Here is a 23631-nt window from a genome sequence, read left to right on the forward strand (position 1 = left end):
GAGTGTGTGTGTGTGTGTGTGTGTGTGTGTGTGTGTATACGCGCACACATTGATACAAGTTGTGATCCACTGCCTCTTGGTAAGAACTCGAGACCCTACACACCGCAGCTACAAAAACCAAAAGATTTCACAGCTGGAAGTAACCAAGGAAACCGATCTAGTCTAGTGCTGTCCTGTGAATGGGAAGGTTGAGACATACAGCCGGTGAGGGACTTTTCCAAGGTCACAAAGCTAGTTAGTGGCATGGTAGGACTAGATCTCCATTTCCTGCTTCTGTTTATCCTGTATATCCTCTCATGTCACCTCCATGCCCTGCCACCTTTAAAATAAAATAAAAACACATTTCTTTTGGGAATTGTATTTCTTTTCCGAGGTCATACAGAAATCAGTCTCCTTTCTGCCATGCCTCTGGGGCCCGATTACTTAGTTCCCCTCCCTGGAGGAAGTCACTGTTACCTGTAGCTTCTAGAGGCAGACTATGTAGGCAGTAGCTGTGTGTGTCTGTGTGTGTGTACCTGTGCACACATTCTTTTAGCCTCTGTTTTTATGCTGTGTGTGCTGTATGTACCTTGCTTTTCTCCTTTGACACTGTATCTCGTGGTCATTCCAGATCAATGCAGAAAGAACTTTTCCAACCCTTTATCTAGCGGTACTGTATCCCATTGTGTGAATAAACAAGAATTCAACCCACCCCCAACTGACGGACATTAGGATGCTTCCAGTCTTTCTGGAGTACAAACAGGGCAGTATTTTTTTTTTTTTTAAGATTTTATTTATTTGAGAGAGAGTGAGAGAGCGAGCACAAGCAGGAGGAGGGGTGAAGGAAGAGGGAGAACAGATTCCCCTCTGAGCAGGGAGCCTGATGCTGGGCTTGATCCCAGGTCCCTGAGATTACGACCTGAGCCAGAGGCAGATGCTTAACTGACTGAGCCATCCAGGTGTCCCCCAAACAGGCCACTATTAACTAATCTATGCATACTTCATTTTGCACATAAGAGGATTTAGCTGCAGGATAAATTTCTAAGGCAAGATTGTTTGGTTCTAAAGATACGTATGTTGGAATTTTTTTTTTTTAAGATTTTATTTATTTATTTGACAGAGAGATCACAAGTAGGCAGAGAGAGAGAGAGAAACAGGCTCCCTGCTGAGCAGAGAGCCCGATGCGGGACTCGATCCCAGGACCCTGAGATCATGACCTGAGCCGAAGGCAGCGGCTTAACCCACTGAGCCACCCAGGCGCCCCCGTATGTTGGAATTTTGATAGATATTACCAAATTACCCTCTGGAGGTTATATCTTTCTTCCTTTTGAGTTGGATATTAGCATCTTTGAGTAGCAGTTTAAATATTTCATATAGACTTTCGTGAACTCACTTTTAAAAAATTCATTCAGCTGGGGGCACCTGGGTGGCTCAGTTGGGTGGGCGACTGCCTTCAGCTCAGGTCATGATCCTGGAGTCCTGGGATCGAGTCCCACATCGGGCTCCCAGCTCCATGGGGAGTCTGCTTCTCCCTCTGACCTCCCTTCTCATGCTCTCTCACTCTGTCTCTCTCTCAAATAAATAAATTAAATTAAAAAAAATTTCATTCAGCCAACCCAACACATATGGGGGGGAGGGTCTTGCGCCAGTGCTAGGAATACATTAGGTGGTAAAAAAGTCCTTATAGAATTTGCTGTTGGTAGGGGTGAAGCTGGAGGTTAGGAGAGAGGTAGGCAATAAACAGCAAACTTCAGAATTACTTAATTGGAATTTTGGAAAATGTATGGAGCAGAAAGAGAAGCATGAGTGGGCTCTGATCTAGCCAAGGAGACCAGGAGGCCTTCCCCAGCACATGACACTTCAGCTGGAAGGAACGAGTAGCTTTAGCTATGTAGAGAAGGGGCCTGGGTGTGGTGGTGGTGGAGGGGAGGCCCTATTGTGGCAGAGGGAATAGTTGTTGTGGCAGAGGGAACAGCAAGTGCAAAGGTCCTGAGGCAGAAAGGAGGTAGGTGCTTTATTAGAACAGAAAGACAACCAGTTTGGTTGGAGTTCTGGGAGAGATGTGGGAGAGTAGAGTTAGTTGAGACCAGAGGTGGAAGGCAGGGCTTGGCCAGGATGGCCTAGTTGAGTTGTTTATCTTTACCCTAAGAGCTGTGAGAAGCCATTTCTGGGCTCCCACCAGGGGTGGGGACACCATCTGGATCCCATGAGATCAGCACAGCTAAACCAGGCAGCATTTAGTCCAGGATGGTCCAAAAAGGGCACCAGGAGGTTGAGGATCATCTCTGTAGGCACCTTGGCTCCCCAAGGCAAGGGCTGGTCACACAACTTTAGGAAGAGGTCCCATTTCAGGCTTGATGGACCTTGGGCAATCTTCTTCTGCTCTTTGCCCAGTCACTCAGCAAATGTTTATGGACAGCCTGTGCTAGGTGCAAACAATGCCGAACCTCAGCAGATAATGGTTCCAAGTCTGGTGTAGCATACATAGTCTAGTGTGCTGGTTGCCAGCTTCCGTAAAGGGCCAGATAACTGATATTTTAGTTTTTTTGGGCCATACAGTATCTGTCGTCATGATCAACTCTACTGTTGTAGTGTAAATCCAAGCCATAGACCATATGTAAACAAATAGGTGCATGGGTGCATTCCAATAAAACTTTATTTAGAAACACAGTCTGTGGGCCGGATCTGGCCCAGGAGCTGCAGCTTGCCTGCCCCCTATCTATGGGCATGAGAGTCCCTTCACAGATAATACCTGTGTTTGCTGGTTAACGGGTTAGCAGAGGAAAGATGGCAGGAGTAAAGAGTGGAGAGTGGAGAGTGAATAGATACAGGAAGAAACTGAGGGAAGCAGCCATGAGAAGATCTCGGCGGGTAGAGTTTCCAGCAGAATGAACAGCACTCGAGAGCTTTAAGGTGGGAGCGACTTAAAGAACAGCGAAGGGGTTAGCGGGGCTGTTGGTGAGTCAGGGTGAGGTACGAGTGGCCGGGTGGGCCAGGGCTCAGGGACAAATGTGTTAAGGACTTCAGATCACATCGGGGGAAGCTTTGAAATGCCTTGGGGCGTTTCAAGAGGCTGCTGTGTGGCGAACAGACTGGAGGGGCGAGGGTAGAGTGGGGAGCCCAGGGAGGAGGTGCCTAGAGTCCAGGTGAGAGAGGATGGCTGGCGGCTTAGGGCGGGGGCTTTGAGGAGAGGGAGACGGGTGTGCCTGTGGCTTATGTTTTGACAGTAGAGCCATCAGGATTCGCTATGGATTGGACAGAAGGCATGTGAGAGAGAGGAGTCTGGCTGACCCAAGCCCTGGCAGCGAGGGTGGAGGGGCCTCTGCTGAGTGGGGGAGCTTGATGCGGGTCGGGGTGGCCGGGAGGAGCAGCGCCTTCCCTCACTTGGTCCGCTTGCAGGCATGGGTCCTTTCGCAGTGGCAGCAGAAGGCCGCTACTAGAGAAAAAACGAGATCCTTCTGGCCGACTGTTTTCAATAGCTTGGGAGACTCTAGAGCCATGGCTCTGCCTTTTGAGGGCAAGGGGCTTGTCTGTGGGATTTCTCATCCTGCAAATTTGGGTGAATCTCTTCCCCTCCCTGGGCCCCAGCTTCCCCATCTGTAAAATGACACAAGATGAGACATGACGCAGAAGCCCTCATTCTAAATTAAGCCATTAGGTACACTGGAGCGTGAAGGGCTGGGATTTGAACCCAGAGCCTCTCCGACTCCAGAGCTGTGTGGTCTCCCCCTCCATCCCATGGCTGTGTCACACATGCAGAATGATGAGATAAGCCTACGTCTGTGGCTTCTAAACCGTGGTTTGTGACCCACGGGTGGGCCAGGAAATCTGTTGAATGAGTTACGACCAGCATTTAAACCAAATAACCCCATCCAAGAGGAAAGATAAGAGTGCACTGTATGTAGCAGGGTAAGTATTGTTTCCCGAAGCTTTCGTTTCAGTCTCCAGTACATACGATGTAACCTGAGTTGTGAAATACAGTGCATCTCTCCCAGGGGTTCACGGAACCACACGTTCGGAGACCACGGGCCTGGGGCATCCCGCACGACTCAGACGAGCTGTGCTCTGTGCACCTGCGCCAAAACCTTGTCGCTTGGGTCTCTCTCTTCAAGGAACCTGGGATGAAATGGCCTCCCTTTCCTCTGCCAAGGGGAGGAGGCTCCAGCTTGGGGTTTGGTGTGGCGGGGATTAGAAAGAACAAAAACAAACAAAAAAGCAGGAGACGAAACCCAGCCTGCGATTGCTCTGCACCGGGAGTTCTGTTTTAGAGGCTTAAAAAGACCCCCCTCCCCCCTTCTCTTTCCAGAAGAACCGAATGCACATAAGGTCGCCAGCCCACCCTCCAGACTCGCATACCCCGATGAAGTCCTGGACTATGGCCTCAAGCCATACAGCCCCCTCCCCAGTCTCCCTGGCGAACCCCCCGGCGGATTCGGAGAGCCGGATAGGGTAGGGCCGCAGAACTTTCTGAGCCCGGCGGCCAAGCCAGCGGGGGCCTCGGGCCTGAGCCCTCGGATCGAGATCACTCCATCTCACGAACTGATGCAGGCAGGGGGCCCCCTCCGCGGCAGAGACACCGGCCTGCTGGGGGAGCAGCCGCCCCTGGCCGGCGTGGCCGCCAGCCCGCGGTTCACCCTGCCCGTGCCCGGCTTCGAGGGCTACCGCGAGCCGCTTTGCTTGAGCCCCGCTAGCAGCGGCTCCTCTGCGAGCTTCATTTCCGACACCTTCTCCCCCTACACCTCGCCCTGCGTCTCGCCCAATAACGGCGGGCCCGACGACCTGTGTCCGCAGTTTCAAAACATCCCTGCTCATTATTCCCCCAGAACCTCGCCAATAATGTCACCTCGAACCAGCCTCGCTGAGGACAGCTGCCTGGGCCGCCACTCGCCCGTGCCCCGTCCGGCCTCCCGCTCCTCGTCGCCTGGTGCCAAGCGGAGGCATTCGTGTGCCGGGGCCTTGGTTGCCCCGCTGCCCGGAGCCTCACCCCAGCGCTCCCGGAGCCCCTCGCCGCAGCCCCGGGACGACGGCGCCCCCGCTGGGTACCCCCCCCACGGCTGGCTCTGCCGTCCTCATGGATGCCCTGAACAGCCTCGCCGCGGACTCGCCTTGTGGCATCCCCCCCCAAGATGTGGAAGACGAGCCCCGACCCCTCGCCGGTGTCCGCCGCCGCGCCGCCCAAGGCCGGCCTGCCCCGCCACATCTACCCGGCCGTGGAGTTCCTGGGGCCCTGCGAGCAGGAGGAGGGGAGGAGCTCGGCCCCCGAGTCCATCTTGCTGGTGCCGCCCACCTGGCCCAAGCAGCTGGTGCCTGCCATTCCCATCTGCAGGTGAGCGGGCTCGGGAGACTGTCTGGTCCGCGGGTTACTTCCGGGGGGCTTTTGCTGGGTCGGGGGCGTGTGGTTTAGAGGCCTCTAGGCAGGGTTTACGTCCTGGCTCTGCGCTTACGGCCTGTGAGATCTTGGCAAGGAAGTTAAATTCTCCGAGCTGTGGTTTCCCATCTGGAAGAGAGACCTTCGGGTACCCAGTGAGGTACAGGCACCTAACTCACCAGGCGGTGGGCACGAGGATGCCTGCTGTGGCTCAGAGGGCGCCTGGCTGGTTCGTGCATTCCCCAAACGGGTGTTTTTCAGACACCTGCTCTGGGCCAGGCAGTCACCGTTACAGGCGTTGGGGAGCCCGCGGTGAACAAAATGGGCAGAAATTTCTGTCTTCAGAGAGCTGACGTTCTGGGAAGCACAGAGCAGGGCTTCATGTGTGGAATTTACTGTCCTCTTATAAGAGGCCTTGCTGTTTGTGGGTACCTGCTCTGTGCCCCAGGACTGCAGTCAGTGCTCTGGACCTCCTACAAAAAGAAAGTGGGAGCCATAATCCTCAAGGAACTTCAAATAGTGGTACACGGAGGAGATGCAGATAGATGGTGGCACCAGGGCCTCAGGGTCTGTCCAGACTGGATTTGAGTCCTGGTTCGGCCACTCACCGGCTGTGTGGTCATGGGTGTTTCTGGTGCTGCCCTCCATGCTGTGCCCACAGCAGGTATCACTAATCATGCAGAGCCTCTTTCTCATTGAGCACCTTTTTGATGCCATTCCCAGGGCAGGCATTGCTAATCAATCAGGAACTCCCTTTCTCACTGAGCACCATACAAACCTTAGCTCATTCCCTATGAGATGAGGATAATAATAGTCTCACGTCAGCATGGCTTTTTTGGTTTTTGGTTTTTTTTGCAAGGATTGGGTGAGAGGATATATATCAAGTCCTTGGCATGGAGCCTGCACAAAGGAAGAGTGCAGAAAAAGGGGCAGCCATTATCTGGTGAGGTGAGGGGACAGGCCGAGGCTTGCCCAGCTAGTTAATGACTGCATTGGAAACGAAGAACCTCGGGTTCTCAACTCTTTGTTCTCTCTGCTACAGATTATCTCCAGAATGTGATTCATATAATGATTGAGACTGGGGAAGAACATTGATATAAAATCAGATCATGCTGCATTTGTCTGATACTTTACTGTTTATAAAGACTTTATCATTTCTCCTTCCATCTCCATTCTGTGGTTGGATCCAAATGGTTCTGAATGCTGTAAGAATTTTCTATAAGATCGAGAGGATAGGGTGTTCAGGGAAGTCTCCTGATAGTATTTGTCTCAGGGTATGCAGAGCAGAGGACTGAAATTCACATGCAGCATTTTACGTTGGCTCTGATGGTCTAATTCTTAAGATTGTATCATGGTCATCAAAGACTTATTCTGGAACCAAGGAAAATTTGAATTTGATACTTAGAGATATCCCACTGGATCTTCTACTCCTGGATTTTTTTTCCCTTGATACTTCAAAAGATAATGCAGGGGTGAAGTGATCTTTTATGAGCTTTAATTTGTACACTTAAAAAAGCATAACTTGCCTACATAACGAGAGTACGGGTATTTGACACACATGGCACCTGAGCTGCAGGCAGAAGCAGAAGGCACGTTGCCACTGAAACTAAGGTGGACACCAGGCTTCAGGGTAAGGGGGGCTTCAGGTATGTAACTTCAGGAGGCAGTTAGTTGCAAAGAGGAGCTGGAGATCTGCTTGCAGAGTAAGAATGTAAGTTTAAGTTGGATTGTATGTTCATGTTGAGCTCCAGTACTGATGGAGTTTATGGGGTGCCACCCCCCCACATCTCCCCTTGGTACTGCTGTGATGGAGAAGGGATGGAATCAGTTTCACTGCAAATGCTGAACTAAGTCCAGGTGATAATGTCAGCTTTTAACAGCTCAGGGCTTAGTGGCAAAGATGCTGCTGACTGGATTAATGATTGGTGCCCCATGTGCAAAATCAGGACCCAGTGATACAAATCTGTGTAATTTGCAACTTTGAAGCTACTTGACTTTTTTTTTTTTTTTTGGAAGATTTTATTTGAGAGAGAGGGTGAGAGAGAGAGAGCATAAGGGAGGTGCGAGGGGGAAGCAGACTCCGCACGGAGCAGAGAGCCTGACTCGGGGCTCAGTCGTGGGACTCCTGGATCATGACCTGAGCCAAAGGCAGATGCTTAACCAAGTGAGCCACCCACGTGGCCCTGAAGCTACTTTAAATATACGGGGCTTCTTTGAAATAAAACTGTTTGCTCATTCATTCATTCATTCATTCATGTTTCCCTCCATCCAGCCATCTGTCCACCCACTGAATAGTCTCTGAGAACCTATCAAATGTCAGGTGTGTTCTGGAGTCATTCTATAAGTGAGAGATTTTCTTGGCCCTATTTTAAATAAATTAATAAGATAAGAGGTAGTGTAGAGATAATGCATGGAGCACTGGACCAAGAATCAAGACACGTAAGTTGCCACCTTGGCATGTCTTGCTTTGTGATCTTGAGGAAATGTCTGTGTTCTCTGAGGCTCCGAAGGGTTGGTCCAGATAGATCATTAAGGCCTCAGTCAGTTCTTAAATGACATCATTTTTACCATATATCAAGTACCCATTGAGTGTGCTGGGTAGGTTTAAGATTCTATAGGAAAATAAAACTTAATGCATATCATTACAACTTCAGATGTAAAGGCATATATATATATATCTAATACCATAACCATAAGTTAATTAGATTGTCTATGGGAGATAACTATTTATTTGAAATATGCACTGTATATAGGGAAACATAATTATAACCTAGTATCTATTTATTGAGAAGTTATTATGCTAAGGTCTTCATATGATCTCAGTATCCCCATTTCCCAGTCAAGGAAACTAAGGCCTAGGGAGGTAGAGTCAGGCATTTGCCCAAAGTAGTTAGAGGTGGATCTTGGAATTGAACTTGGGTGGGCGACTCCAGTCATGTTCTTGACCTTTACTCTTCCTTTAAATTTAGGGGTCTCTAAATTTAGCCACCTCTCTGGTTAGATGTTCTATACTTGCCCTGATAAGCAATGGCTGTAACTGGAAATGATCTCTCCCTAGAATTCACTATTAATTAAAAGCATCAGACTTGGAAATAAGAGCCTAAATAACCCTCAGGTGCCATCTGGTCCATTTGTTATGTTATTATAAGACACTGAAGGTAAATGAGGTGAGGTTACTTGCCTAAAGTAACATGGCACATTCATGACACACGTGGGCCCCTGATTTCCACTTCAGTGTACTTTTTTCACACACTTGTTCCTTTGGAAAGGGAGAACATTCTGGGGAAAAGGTGATTTTTAGAGGTAGGAGGTGGTGCTCTTTAAAATTTCTAGGGGAAAAGAAGTTGTAGCAATTAGAAATACTCTAGAACTCACATGTCATGAAGTTAGCTTCATAAATGGAGATGTCAGTCGCACTGTTGTCATCAAAGATGGAAGAGAAAAACCAAGAAAAAGATCTCTACTTTGTGAAGAGTCCGACCTATCCTGAGAAATACATGCTTTCCAGCAGCCAGTATTTTACTCATACACCCACTAGACATGAGTTTTCAGAAAAGGGACCATTTACTTTTATTGTACAGGTTGACTGGTTCTGATTTCTTGTACACATGACTGACTCTTGTTTCCTTCTTCAGCATCCCAGTGACTGCATCTCTCCCTCCGCTTGAGTGGCCACTCTCCCACCAGTCAGGCTCCTATGAACTGCGGATAGAGGTGCAGCCCAAGCCACATCACCGTGCCCACTACGAGACCGAAGGCAGCCGAGGGGCTGTCAAAGCTCCAACTGGTGGCCACCCGGTTGTTCAGGTATGGACTTGAAATCTTTTCCTTTTTTGTGTCCTTCATTTACCAGTAGGTGGGCTACTTTTGCTCAGCCACTGCCTCTTGCTTGTTGGGTTGTGGCATGTGTCTCAGCCTCCTACTTGTCTGACGGATGAGAACATTCGAGGTGGAATTAGTGTCTAAGGCTGGTCCAGTTACTCAGAGGACAGAGAAGAAAGTCTTCCTGAGCTGGATAAGGAAGGAAATAGCTCAAGCTACTTCTTCCCTTTTCTTTCTGATGGAAAAATTGCTAGATTTTGCAGAGGTTTGTGTATTGGCAGAAGGTTTCTGAAGCCATTATTTTGTGGTTAAATTTCAGATGCATGTCCACTGAGGAAATGCCATACACTCTTGTAAAATATAGAAAACTAGGAGAAAATTAAAATTACACATAAAATAACTATTCTTAGCATTTTGTATATTTCTTGTTGCCTTTTGTTCTATTCACAAACATGGCAATGTTTATATAAGTATTTTTAAAGATTTTATTTATTTGTCAGAGAGAGATAGCACAAGTAGGGGAGTGGCAGGCAGAGCAGGCAAGGGAGAAGCAGGCTCCCTGCTGAGCAGGGAGCCCACTGTGGGGCCAAATCCCAGGACCCTGGGATAGTGACCTGAGCCGAAGGCATATGCTCGACTGAGCTACCCAGGTGTCCCGGCAATGTCTATTAATGTACATTTGTATGCTTGATGTTACAGTAGTTGGCACTCTGATATTTTTTTAAATTATACCATGAGCATTTCCTCTGTTTTTTCTTAATCATTATCTTTTATGTCTGTGGCTTTTGATTTAACCTCAGACCTTTTTTTTTTTTTTCAAAATAAGTAGAGACGTGTGCATTTTTCTGCAAAATAATTTAAGCTGAAACGATCTTTCGTAATTGTGTAATCTGTTCAACCGAGACTGCTGATTGGTGCTCACCAACCCGCTCGAGCAAGCAGAACCTTCAGGACCTATCAATTTACCTCTTACTTGTATTTGCCTTAAAGCGGATGTATTCTATGATAAGAATTCTATGACGCATTAGAACCCGCCAGAGAGCTTAACAATGCAGATTCCTTAGCATCCCCTGAAATAAAAAAACAAAAACAAAAAAGCTCCACAGGGGCTTTCGGTGTATGCATCTTATTAAGGACTTCTACAAAAATATTAGGAACTTACAAATCCTGACCAGTTTGCTTTTTCTAGAGCCACCATCATAGCTATTTTGGTATTTGTGTCTCTTCCTTGATTCTTTTCCTTGACCATGAGCCGCATTTTCTTCTTTCTTTGCATGCCTCCTAATTATCGATTATCTCCTGAGGTTGAGAGGACAATACGTGTACTGGACATTATTGAGACTGGATTTTGTTATCTTCTGCTGAAGGCGGCTCAGTAACGGGCTGATCACTGTGAACTTGTGTGACACTTGGTTTTAGACTCCGTCAGGGCTGCTCTCGGGAAGCCTTTCTTGAAGGCGTACCCTTATTTCTTTTTTTTTTTTTTTAAAGATTTTATTTATTTATTTGACAGAGAGAGATCACAAGTAGACAGAGAGGCAGGCAGAGAGAGAGGGGGAAGCAGGCTCCCCGCCGAGCAGAGAGCCCGATGCGGGACTCAATCCCAGGACCCTGAGATCATGACCTGAGCCGAAGGCAGCGGCTTAACCCACTGAGCCACCCAGGCGCCCCCATACCCTTATTTCTAAGGCACAACCTTTTTGGATGCTTGGTGAGCGGGGGGTGAGTCCACACCGGTGGTATGGAAGCTGTCCTCGGGTGGAGAGCTGGAGTGAACATGAGCTCACCGCCTGTGTTTCCTTTTCCTCAGTGGCCACAGTCATGTGCTGCCCACTGTCTAATGCCTGACAGAAGTTGACTTACCTGTATTTGTCCTGACTTACTGGTTGTTGACAGCGGGAGGGCTGGTCTGATACTGTTTACTTTGTCATGCGTGAACATTGTGTTTTTTGGGAAAGGAAGTCTTTATATCATTACTGATCTAGGATTATCAATTCTAGGATGGGGACTTCCAGCTCGGAGGGTGGCGTTAGTCTGTGGGTTGGAGTCAAAGCCTTTATCAGCAATAGAGAAACTCACTTAAGGTAGATTAGAAGGGGGATTCGGGGCTTGTCTGAGGAGGCTACTATTGCAAAACCAGGCCAGGAGACTTGGGAAGAAGCTGGACTTGAGAATGGCCCAAAATGTACTACTTTGTTCTGTCAACTCATTCAAGAAGTGGATTCATTCTACCAGTGTTTGTCGAGCGCCTTCTTTCCACCATACACTGTACTTGATATTAAAATACAACGAAGAATAAAAAAGAAGTTATGGTCTGTTTCTTCATGGAGCTCATGGTCCAGGGGGGAGAGTGTCATTGACTAAAGACTCATAAATGATAAAAGTCCGAATGGTGGCAGGTAGCGTGAAGGAACAGAACATGAGGCTCTGAGTGTGTAGAATGGAGGAGCCAAGGAAAACAAGGGAAGAACATCGGCTAAGATTTCTGTGAGGAGGAGACTGGGGCCGGGGATGCATCAGGGGAACAGCACGTGCAAGGGCCCAGAGGTAGAAGAAAACAGAGGGAACCACACTGGAGGAATGAAGGAGGCCAGTGTAACTGGAGCAGGAAGCCAGAGGGAGGGGGAGAGAGGTAGGCAGGGGCCAGAGCCGGCAGGGCCTGGGTAGCCAAGGGGGATAGAGAGTTTGGCTTCATCCTGAGATGTGAGAAGCAGGAAAGAAACATGATCTGATTTAGGCTTTGATAAGACCCGGCTCTGACTGTCCCACTGAAGTAGGAGCTGAGATGAGGAGAGAGTTAGCAGGCTCTGTCCATGGTCTCTGTCCTTAGGGCTGTGTGGTATCTCCATTCTCTGATCACTCATCAAAGGTGGGCTGAGCGCTGCTATGTTGCAGGCACAGTGCTAGACTCTGGGATATGTTATGAGCAAACCAGTGAGAAAGCCTCAGCCTCATGGGCTTACAGTTGAGCAAAATGGAAACCGTAGTTGTTGACATTCAGCATGCTTTGCTGTGTGCCAGACCCTCTTCTGAGTGCTGTACGTGTTCATTTATTCAATCCCCAAAAGGTCCCTAGGAAGCAGGTTACAATTAGGTCAAAGAGATGTCAAGGCACTTGTTCAGCATCCTAGCTGTCAAATGGGCCTGGGGTTTGGCCCCCTGGGGCTGGTTCTACCCTCTACATGATGTTCCTGATTTTTCACGTCCCTCTGCAGACCATCTCTCCCCGACTCCACACTCTTACCAGGCTCAGAAAGCCTGGTAGAAAATTTCCCACACCTCTTGCCTATCAATTTCATGTGCTGCCCCCACACAGGCTCACTGGGGCCAAAATTGTGATTTCTCGGGGAGACCGTAATTGGCCCTGGTTGGGAAGACCTTCTGGTCCAGGTGGTGTAGCCAGAGAGGTCAGACCATGTGCAGTGCTAGGCTCTGCTCCCCCTTTCATCTAGGGCCTGGGCCATGGAAAGTTCCAGAGAAGGGAATAGGTGGGATGTACTGAATGTGCTTGATGCTCATGCCCCTCCTTCTGACAGCCCCCAAGGATCCCTCCCTCTTCGTGCTTGTAACTTTGAAAACCCAGTGCCTCCCTGAAAAGTTTGTAGCCACATTCTCTAAAGATACAAAGTGAAGTATTAAAAAAAAAATCATTTGAATAGATTATGTTCTCTTCAAAATGCAATGTGCTTACCACTGATTTTTAGCACAGTAAGTCAGTTTTTAGAAAACTTCTTTGAAAAATGAAGTGAAGAGGGGACTTAAAACCCCTTTTGAAATCTGGAGGGTTGCCCTTTGGTTGCCAGAAGAGCAGCGAAGCCCTGTTTTGTACCTTGCCTGGATGCCTCTGTCGGTTTCTCTCTTGATCTGTCTCTATCTCTACATCTGTTTCTATTTCTGTACTCTACCACGGCTCCTTGCCCCCCTCAATGATTGGTCCCCACCCTTTTCTTTTTTATTTACCACACTATAAAACTTCATTTTTTTTTACATGCCTAGTGGTTTTATGCTCCTCTTTAGATGAAAATAAAATGAGTACAAGATCACTTCATTCTTTCATTACATATAAAATTAAAAACCTTAAATGTGGGCCACATTTATCTGGTTTGGTTTTGTTTTTGAATGTCCCTTCGCCTTGGAGGAAAGTTTGCTCCAAACCTTAAGTGCTTTCAGATCTCCTGACTCCTTCACTTGGCAGACATGGCAGACATTTTGTTGAGGACCTCCTGTGTGCCTGGCACTGTGCTCAGTGCTGATGATACAGTGATGGGGGAGAGGAATACAGTTTCTGCCCTGGGGGAGCCCAGGGGCCGCTAGAGGTACCCAGTTGACCAGAATGGTTTGGTGCGACCATTGCTGAGATGTGGGTGAGTCCGGGAGGCAGGGGACGGCAATCTGGAATGACACCTGGACTCTAGGACAAGACACGATGACTGATTAGGAGGCCAGCTATTGGATTTACAATGGGGGGCGGGGAACCACTTAACAAAACCAAGCATGCCAGGAGAGTACTTGGACGACCTGCTGTAGAAGGGGGTCTTGCTGAGGATGTGGACTTATCATCTGGGACCTAGAGCAAGTGACAGAGCCAGCAAAGAGAGGAAAGATGCCCTCCCTGTCTCTGTTTCTCTCGCTCTCTGGGTAGGAGTGGGCAAATGTTCGTTGCACAGGGTATGGTGTGTGCAGAAGTCCTGAGGCAGAGAGGAACTTGGTGTGTCTGATTTGCTGAAGGAGGGCCAGTGTCACTTGAGTTTAGCTTGGGGGTGAGGGGTTGGCAGGACCACGCTGTGCGGGACACAAAAGCCAAGGGGAGGAGCTTGGGTTTTATTCCAGGGAAGGGAAAGGGAGTGACAAATTTTGAGTAGAGGAGGAAAGTGATTCTGATTTACTATTTCTAAGATCATTTGGGCTTCTTTCTAGGGAGTGGGTTAGAAGGGGTAAGGGAGGAAGCAGGGTGATGAATGTGATGGAGTGGGGGATGTGCCAGGTACAGCTGCTGCAGACAAGGTGGCAGTGGGAGGAGAAAGGCGGGGAGGGACTCTATGATGTGACCTTCGGGACTCAGTGCTGGCTTCCACATGGTAGTGGAAGGGCACCTGGCTCAGGATGGTGTCACAGGCCATGTGTGGAGACTGGAGAAAGGATCGTTTTCTTAAGGGCAGATGATGGCTTCAGTTCGGGGTGTAGGAAGTTGGAAAGGCTTGTGAGGTATCCAAGTAAAGATGCCAGCAGGCAGTTGGACTTAAGAGCCAGGAGCTCAGAAGCAAAGTACGGGCTTTCCACCTCTCAGGCCTGTGGAATGCCACAGAATCACGTGTGCCGTCCCTAGAAGGCTTAGCACAAATCCACGTGGAAGGGGTTATTTCCCACACCCCAATAAGAACCTGCATCCTCCAGAAGTGATGAACTAAAGAGAAAATCTAAGAAGATATTGGAGAAACAAGGTCACAAACTGACAAGCTGGTGGGGGCCAGACAGTGATAAGAAATGGCCGAATTGGCCAAAGGTCAGGAAGCACTTAGGGAGTGGTGGGGAGTAGGGCATGGCAGAGTGTGTGCCTCTTCTCCAGCAGGCAGCCACTGTTCAGTCCCCCTTGGTGGTACCACGTGGGAATGTGGGTCCAGCATTGCCGGGTTCTAGAGGTTTTCTTCAGGAGAAGCCAGGAATCTGAATATTCATGTGAAATTTCTGGTTCTTAAGTGTTGGCCACTAAATCCACCTCTGGGTTCGATTCGGCTCCAGGCAAATATCCTCCGGTTCATATCGTTGGGGGGTGAACAAGGTCTGTGCTACTTGAAGCTTTATCAAATAGAAAGGGAGATAAGAGAGAGGCTATATTTATATGATTTCTAAGAATTGTCTGGTTGGGGGAGGAGGGCTGTGAACAGCCAGGCCCACGTTGTTTGTTTTATAAAACCTTTAAATCCCATTGAAATAGAACAAGCTTATAGTTCTTTCCCAGGAGCCAAGGAATCTTAATTCCCTGGCGTGACTTTGACCAGTAAGGAGCAGATGGGAAAGGGAACCGCTTGACTCGCCTTCAAAGAGCCACCTGCCCTGCGGCAGAACCCAGTCATCACTTCCTCATTCTGGTTCAGGGGAAGATGCGGGGATCTTGTGTTGGACCAGACGTCCATGCCCAGGCTACTTTGCAAAGCTGGGTTTTAAGCATTTCCACAGCTCTTCAGCTATGGAATTTCCTAATACTCCCAGCTGGCTTTGGGCTGGGTAATGCCATTGTCGTGGAATCCTTTGCCTGCCTGCTTCCAGACCCTGTAAGCATATTCCTGCATAGAAATTTCCTAATAGAGGACACTTTCCTTATCCATCACCTTCCTTATCCATCCTGGTGCTCTCAAAACACATTATTCTTACCACTCTCTAGGACTTGTTTTCAGCTGAAAGAATGCTCAGAAAGGCATCCTTTCAGTTAGACAGGGACCAAAATGAGAATTCGTAACCATAGTACACACCTCCAAAGACAATTCTTTCAAACAGATGTTCAGACATATGGAAAAAACAGAGCTAGTTCATTTCGGAGAAATTCCTTACAGATGCAGAAACCTGATCTATGTTTCACGCCAGGTAAGAGTGGTGAGCTTCGCAGGGTGGGGAGCCAGAGGCCAGGGGCTCACCCGTCCACCTGCCTCCCCCCTCCCCGCCACCTCCCCTCCCGCCCACCCCGCCCCCATCCAGAGGAGGCTGGTTAAGTCTCCAAGCTTTCATCTCCCAGAATGGACCGAGAGGCTGTGATTTTCATCCTGTTGGATTTTAGCCTTCGTCCTCTCTGCGACTCACTTTCAATTAAATCTCGGAAAGGGCAGAAAGAAGCCTGGCGGAGTTTTCTCCTTCCCAGTCGAAGCCGCAGTCAAGACAGTGAGCCGCGCACCTTTGGCAATGGGCTGCGCACATCGGCTTCCATTTGACTAACCAGATGTTGTGCTCAGGGGGGCTCCCCGCCCAACCCTCTCTGCTCCTTAGTCATGAAACATGAAGCAGGTCCTGCAGATGCTTATGTGTCTAGGAGCTGCTGTGTTGGCTTCTCCAGAGGGAAAGCACAGAGGGGTGGCTCGAGTTTCTGAGGAGGAGAGTGTGTTCTGAGATCCCCAGAGGTCCCTCTGCTCCTTCATCCGTTCCTCTGAAATTTACCAAGCCCCTTCTATGTGCCAGGCACTGTTCCAGGCGCTAGGGATGTGGCTCTGAACCAAACAGACAAGGGTCCTCTGGCCCTCGCCGAGCTTCTGTTCTGGCTGCAGCGAGATAAGAAATCGCAGAGTAGGAGAAGTTAAATTGTATGCTGGAAGGTGATCAGTATGGTGGGAAAGACCGCCAGGCCCAGGGGAGTTGGGAGGGGCTGAGAGGCCTTTCTGAGCAGGTGGCCTTGGAGCGGAGGAGGAGAGGAGGGAGGAAAACGTGCAGGGATCCCGGGAGGAGTGCTTCGGGCTGAGCGGCTCTCTGGGCCCAACCGGGGCAGGGGCTGGCAACACAGAGGTGGCCAAGGTGCGGGGTGAGCTGGGAGGGGTGCGGAGGAGACGGAGGCCCAGAGGAATGAGCATGAGCACATTTGGGCTTTGGACGCTGAGGACTTTTATTCCCAGGGAGGTGGGAGCCCGGAGGGATGGGATCTGACTTAGGTCCCAGCAGCATCCCTCCAGTTGCTGTGCTGGTGAGAACCGTCTGCAGGGGGGCCAGGGAAGAGGCAGGGAGAGGGTAGGGCTGCTGCTGTAGGCCAGGTAAGAGGGGAGGGTGGCTGCCCAGGCTTGGGGGCGGAGGGCAGGAGCAGTGGTTGGCTTGTGGGTATCTGTGGAAAGCCGGGCTAACTGGTTTGAGAGATTGGCTCTGGTCGAGAGGCACGGGTGTGGTTGTAGTCTTGGGAAAGCCTGGAATCCCCAGTCCTGAGCGACCCTGCCTGTCCCCACAGAGATTTCGCTGACTTTCAGAGGGAAGATCCCTTCCAGGGGTGGCCTGACCCAGCCTTCTCATGTGAAGATGGGCATGGGGCAGGGAGGAGATGCTGCCGCCAGTCTTTGCAGGAGCCGTCTTCCCCAGCCTCCCCTTGGTTATACCAGTCTCTCTGTCATAACACTGGCCGTTCATTTAAAAATTCCGGAGACGGCAGTCCAAGCCGCCTGCATCTGTGGGCCAGATGTGGCCTCCTGTGTGTGACCTCGAGTGGCCAAAGAGGCTTCGTGAAAGAACAGAAACAGGTGCTGGCTTCCAGGGGTGAGCCGGGTGGAGGAGAGGGGGATGTCCAGGCCGGGGCCGGCGGAGGTGTGGGTGCCGAGCAGGTGTGGGATTGGGTGATACGGTGTGCACACATTGTGTGCCAAAGGCACACCGATGGTAGGCAGTGCTTCTAGGTCACGTTACAAGATAAACAGTCACGACTCAGTGGGGCATTGCTCCCCCACAGGGAGAAGACAGAAAGCTTCCAGAATCTTGGAGAAAGAGTTGTTCCCAAAAGACTGATTAAGTCTGAGGCTTGCAATATGTCTGGCAGGCAGTGGGGCCATATAGGGGGAACTTGATGTGTTCCCCGAAAAACTTTTTGGGTCCCTCCTATGGGCCGGGAACTCTGTTGTAATGATGAGAGCTGCACTTATGGAGCACTTACTGTATACTTTCCTTGGAGTGACCTACTTCATCTTTGCAGTGACGCTGTGGAGTGTAGGTGGTAGAATTACTATTTTCCTTTTACAGACAAGGAAACTGGGACACAGAGAGGTTAAGCAACGTGCCCGATGTCACCCAGCTGGTGAGCGGTGGCGATGATTGGGACACAGGAGGCCTGAAGCCAGAGCCTACCTTTAACCACTGGTGTGCACTGCCTCTGGGAAGCTGGTGGTTTGGAGCAAGGCAATCCTAGCGTTCATTAGCTCTGGGACTCTGTGGCCCTGGCTGGGCTGTAGTTTCTTCAGTTGTAAAGCAATGAAGGCTGCGTCTTTTGGATTATTTGTTTCGTTGTGTCAAGAGTCATGAGGACGCTAAACACGGGTGTCCAGCATGATCTTTGGCCTAAAGCGGGCGTTTAATCTGCTGTTCTTTTTGTTGAGAAATAGAGCGATCAACTTGGATCTGGGATCTTCAGAGCTCCGCTAGCCTAAAATTAGACACTGGTGTCCGTTCAGGCTTTTTCTGGTGGAGTGAGGCAAATCTGAGACTTACGGAGGGCACTGGGAGGGTCTGAGGGTTGTTTACGAACCCATTGTGTGTTATGGATATGTCCTTACTTCACCCTTGCAACCACATAGAAAGGTGGGGCTGTGATTCCCGTTCATAGGGGAAGAGAGAGGCACAGGGGACGGGAACTCACATCATTTGCCTGAAGGCGACTAGCTTACCGCCCTCGCCTTGGCTTTTAGCTTCTGGGTTCTGACCCTCCTACTTGCCCTTCATTCATCCGTCACCTGCGCGCAGCCAGCCCTGCACGAGGTCCCAGCACAGAGCACCGCAGCTGGGGGTTCCTGCGAGGGAGGAGCACTGGGCCAGTGTTGGGCATCCAGGTCCCACCCTTGTCTCTACTTTCTCCACTGAGCGACCCTGAGTGAAGCGAAGATTTTCTCTGGTCCTGGGAGAAAGGAGGCATCTGCTGGAGGCCGGTTTTCAAGCACCTGTTGGCTTGACCGTGCCACGATGGGGGAGGGGTGGTGATGGCTTCTCGAAGGGGCCCTCCTTCCTCTGCAGCAGCAGCGAAGCCATTCCCCAGACCCTGGGAGACAGTGGGGGACATTGAGGCCACTTGTTCGGAGCCTTCTGGCAGACTGTGGGCTGGCTCTGCCCACACCCGCATCTGTTTATTGAGCACTTGCTGTATGACAAGCATGCCCCATGCGTGGGCTCGGGCAGGAATGCTGTCCCTGCTCTGTGTACGGGGAAGCAGGCTCAGAGGCGTCGGGGGCCTTCTCCAAGGAGCACGTGATCATTAGCGACCCTTGACAGCTTTCTCTACGTGCCAGCTGCAGGAGTCGTGGTGCTATTATTAACCTCAGGCCCAGAGGAGGAAACTGAGGCCCCAGGTCACACCACTCCCCCGGCGGGATGATACCCATGCCTGCCTCCTCGGGGCTTTGCAAAGAGTCAGTGACCTGACAGGGTGCATTGCACAGAGCGGGACCTGGCGGCCCGCAGGTGCTCAGTGTGCACTCCCTGTTCCTGTTTCCTATTATTGTTTCTTTTACTCCGCACCATCCTGTTAGGGTGAAAAAGGGAGCATTTGTTCTTGCGTGGAAGTTTTGATTTCGTGCCACAGTCCCGGAGTCAGGACGGACAGGAGTTAAACACCGCCCACACGGTGATCACAAGTAGGCAGAGAGGCAGGCAGAGAGAGAGAGAGAGGAGGAAGCAGCCTCTCCACTGAGCAGAGAGCCTGATGTGGGGCTTGATCCCAGGACCCCGAGATCATGACCTGAGCCAAAGGCAGAGGCTTTAACCCACTGAGCCACCCAGTCGCCCCAGTAGGACAGAATTGTAACGCACATCTGTGGAGCCGCTTGGCTGCACCATTCCCACTGGTCCCCATCGTCCTCAGGCCCAGGGCTTAGGGTTAGGTCCTTCTGAGCGTTCTGACACAGGTTTGAAAAAGTCCGTGTGTGTGTGTATACATATCCACACAGGCATTAAATATGTTATATATTTAACATATAAATCAAATAATATATTAAATAAACATAATTATATTAATATCAATTTATATTATTTATGTATTATATACTATGTAATATCTATATGTTAATTTATATTCATTAATATTATATTAATATTGAATAAGTATTATGTCAAATAGATAGTAAAATATATAAATTAAATATATACACATACATATGTATATATAGACATTGTATATATATATCTGTGTATCAGATACACACATACATACATATTTTAATTCAATTGTTATTTTTTTTTGCTTTTTGTTGTTTTTTTTTGTTGTTTTTTTTTTAAGAGAGAGAACATGAGCAGTGTGGGTGGGAAGAGGAGGCAGAGTAGGGGTAGAGAGAGAATTCTAAGCAGGCTCCACGCTCAGTGAGGAACCCGGCACGGGGCTTGGAATCACGACCCTGAGATCATGACCTGAGCCAAAATCAAGAGTTGGATGCTTGACCGACTGAGCCACCCAGGCAGGCACCCCCATTTTTTCTTGTTTGAATAGGTATTTGTTGTTTAAAAAATACGGGAAAATATAAAAAAGAAATCAAACAGCAGGCTTTGTCACCCGGAGACCTACTGGCTTTGCTTTGCTATATTTCCTTTCGGTCACCTCCCGCTGTGCCTGCCCCCTGCTCCTTCCCTCCTTACATGGTTGACTTCGTATCAGGTTATTGTGATGACCCCAGGGGCAAAAGAGCACCTTCCAAAGTCCGAGTTAGACTGAGAATTACTTTCCATCGATAAATTACTTTCCATCTATAAATGGGTATAATGCTACCATTATTTCTAGGCAGTACTTGGAGACACAGAGAGGTTAAGGAACTTGCCTAAGGTCACAAGTGAGCAAGGCCCAAGCTGAACCTCGGTGGTCTAACCCGGAGATACTTTGCGAGGTCATTCCTAGGGGCTCTTATTGTTACTTAAGTATTAAAAATTCAGGAAGCATAGTTTGGTTGAGCATTGAGGCAAATTTTTCTCTTGTCAGGTGGCTCAGGCTCCTGCCTTCTGTGGTGTCCCGCTTCTGCCCTCCCAGTTTTGGCCAACAAGCCCTTCCCAGGTGCAGACCAACAGCCTGTTTATGGGAGGTGCGGCCTCCAGGGTGTGGCCTTCAGTGGACACGCCCACCTGTCCTGGTGTGAGGGCCTGGAGCCTGGCAGGCCTGCGGGTCAGGCATTTGAACTTAACTCATGATAGCAAGAGAGGCATTTCTGCTGGTTTAAAAGACATCTCCACTCCATGACATTCTTTTTCCAGATGGGGTAGCCTGCACCTGGGATTTGAGACTTAGCAGCTCTGGGTAGTGGGGGCGGGGGACTAGCTCCAGTGTGCAAACCTTGATGATCAGACCTGGGGTAGCTGGTCACGGGACCTCCCTGTCCACCCTGGTGCTCAGCCTGAGTTATTCTCACTGTACCGGTGCCGGGATGGGAAGAAGAATAACCCTAACCTCCCAAGGCCTCTGTTTTCCCGCTGGCAAATCGGACAAAATGTTGCATATAGGATTTCTGTAGGAAGATTTCTCTAAGGCAATTAGCACAGCACCAAGTGTTGACTTCCCTGGTTTCCTTTATATATTAGTTTTGGGGAAGGTACTCCCTCCCACCCTATACCTGAGCAGCCACCTTCTCTTCCCCAAGCCCCAGGTGTTATGGCTTCTTGAATATCCTTCCAGAGGGAGTCTGTGTCCTTGTGCTTGTAGCCATTGCTGTCACTGTCCTCATCAACAGTGGCATATTCACTTATAGAGGACTTGGCAGAATGTTCTGTGTGTCTGTCTTTCTTTCTTTCTTTCTTTCTTTCTTTCTTTCTTTCTTTCTTTCTTGATTTTATTTATTGGATAGAGAGAGCACAATCAGAGGGGGAAGCAGGCTCCCCACTGAGCAGGGAGCCCGATGCGGGACTCCATCTGAGGACCCTGGGCTCATGACCTGAGCCAAAGGCAGATGCTTCACATTTGAGTTCCCTAAATAGGAAGTGAAGCTGAGTTGATCTTTTCCGCATCATGCATCTAACTGGATAGACCTTTCCCCGTGAAACTTGGGTTTCTTTAAAGGAACTCCCATCTTCCCAATTTGACATTTATCATCAAACTGTAAATACCGTTCTTATGAATGTAGTTTAATGTTAAGTGTTGGCTTACCCCGACGCCAGGCTTGTATCCGCACACACTGGCTGTGTGATACCTCTGTGTGCACGGGTCCTTTTGCTCTCTGTCAGAAAATGACACATTGAAGACAAACGCAGTGGATATGATCAGCAAAGGTGCAATCCATGAAAAAAAGCAGCAAAAAAAAGGTGCAACTGGGTGGCGCAGTCAGCCAGCTGGTTAAGTACCAGACTCTTGGTTTTGGCTCAGGTCGTGATCTTAGGGTCTTGAGATGGAGCCCCGCATTGGGCTCCGTGCTCAGTGTGGAGTCTGCTTGGGGCTCTCTCTCCCTCTACCCCTTCCCCTTTGTGCTAGCATGGTCTCTCTCTCTCTCTCAAATAAATAAATCTTAAAAGAAAAAGTAGTAAGGAAAGTGTTGAATGGGATTATGAGTGCTTTTCTACTTTTATTTATTCAGCAAATAATGATGGGTTTTCTACCCCGTGTTGGGCACTGGGCAGGGTGCTCCCCACTGTTTGGTCCCCGGGCCAGCAGCACAGACATCCCCTGGAAGCTTGCTAATAATGCAGAATTTTATGCTGCCCCCCGGCCTGCTGAGTCAGAGTCTGCCTTTTCATGAGATCCTCAGGGGATTCATGTGCATATTAGAGTCTGAAGCATGTTATTCTAGGACAGGAGACCTCAAGCTATACCATCCAGTCTGGCCTGGCACCTCTTTCTAAATAAAATTTTATTGGAACATAGTCATGCCCATTCATTTACATACGTTTATTTACCCTGCAAGGGTAGAGTGGAATCCTGGCCACAGAGAACATACAGCCCACAGAGCCTAACACGTTTATTGTCCTGTCCTTTACAGAAGATGTTGCAGCTCGGAGCTGGAGATAGAGCAGGGAGCAGAAAGAACTCCAGCTGTTGTGTAGCTGACATTCTGCTGGAGATCGACATGCTGCAAACCAAAAATTCTACTCTATTGGGTAGTAAAAAAAATAAGAAAAATAAGTCAGGAGAGTGGGTGGGAAGATGATTGTGAGGTGGTGAGGACGCTATTTAGGGAAGAACTGTCTGAGGAGTTACACTGTAATAGAGTAAGCTCTGTGGCTATCTTGGGGGAAGCAATGTAATAGAGGGAACAGCCAGTGCAAAGGGCCTGAGGCAGGAACTTTCTTGATGTCCACCTTGTACATCAGTATGGAGTGGGACCTAGCTGGGTCGGATTTAGAAATTAAGTGTTGACAGCGATCACAGGTTTTGTTTTTTGGTTTTTCACGTGACCCTTGCTATGGCATTTTAGTGCCTTTTATGAGACCACGGAATGTAGGCAGAGGTGCACATCTCCCAGCAGAGGGAAGTTTTCAGTGTGTCCCTGGATACAGTTGCCCATGAGGGTACCTTTCACATTTGCATATTAATTAAGATAGTGTTCTGACACATTCCCGCAAAGGGTGCCAACGATGAGGTATCTTTCGCTGATCTGCATAAACGTGTCAGATGCTGCGGCAGTGGCCCTGGTGATGTGATTCCTAAAAAGAGAAGAAAATCTGAGTGTACCCGTCTTTAGGTTTGGGGCATTCCTCTGTTTTTGCACTGCTTACTCCACTCAGCTACATTCCCTGCGTGGCCCCTTAAAGCATTTTAATTGAACTCTTGACAGCACGAAAGGCATTTCTGCTGGTTGAAAAGACATCCCAACTCCATGACTTTATTTTTC

The 23631-nt window shown here is 49.3% G+C and overlaps 1 protein-coding gene across 1 annotated transcript in view; it reads left to right on the forward strand.

The window, feature by feature from the left end:
* NFATC2 (nuclear factor of activated T cells 2) overlaps positions 1-23631 on the forward strand; it is a 136265-nt gene that overhangs the window by 14677 nt on the left and 97957 nt on the right. The window contains 4 exon segments of the mRNA XM_032878965.1: positions 4286-5022; positions 5024-5095; positions 5097-5305; positions 8983-9154. Of these exon segments, the coding sequence (XP_032734856.1) occupies positions 4286-5022; positions 5024-5095; positions 5097-5305; positions 8983-9154 (1190 nt within the window).

The sequence above is a fragment of the Lontra canadensis genome, unplaced genomic scaffold (assembly GCF_010015895.1).
Source record: "Lontra canadensis isolate GAN:19392208 unplaced genomic scaffold, GSC_riverotter_1.0 scaffold65, whole genome shotgun sequence".
Classification (NCBI taxonomy): Eukaryota; Metazoa; Chordata; class Mammalia; order Carnivora; family Mustelidae; genus Lontra; species Lontra canadensis.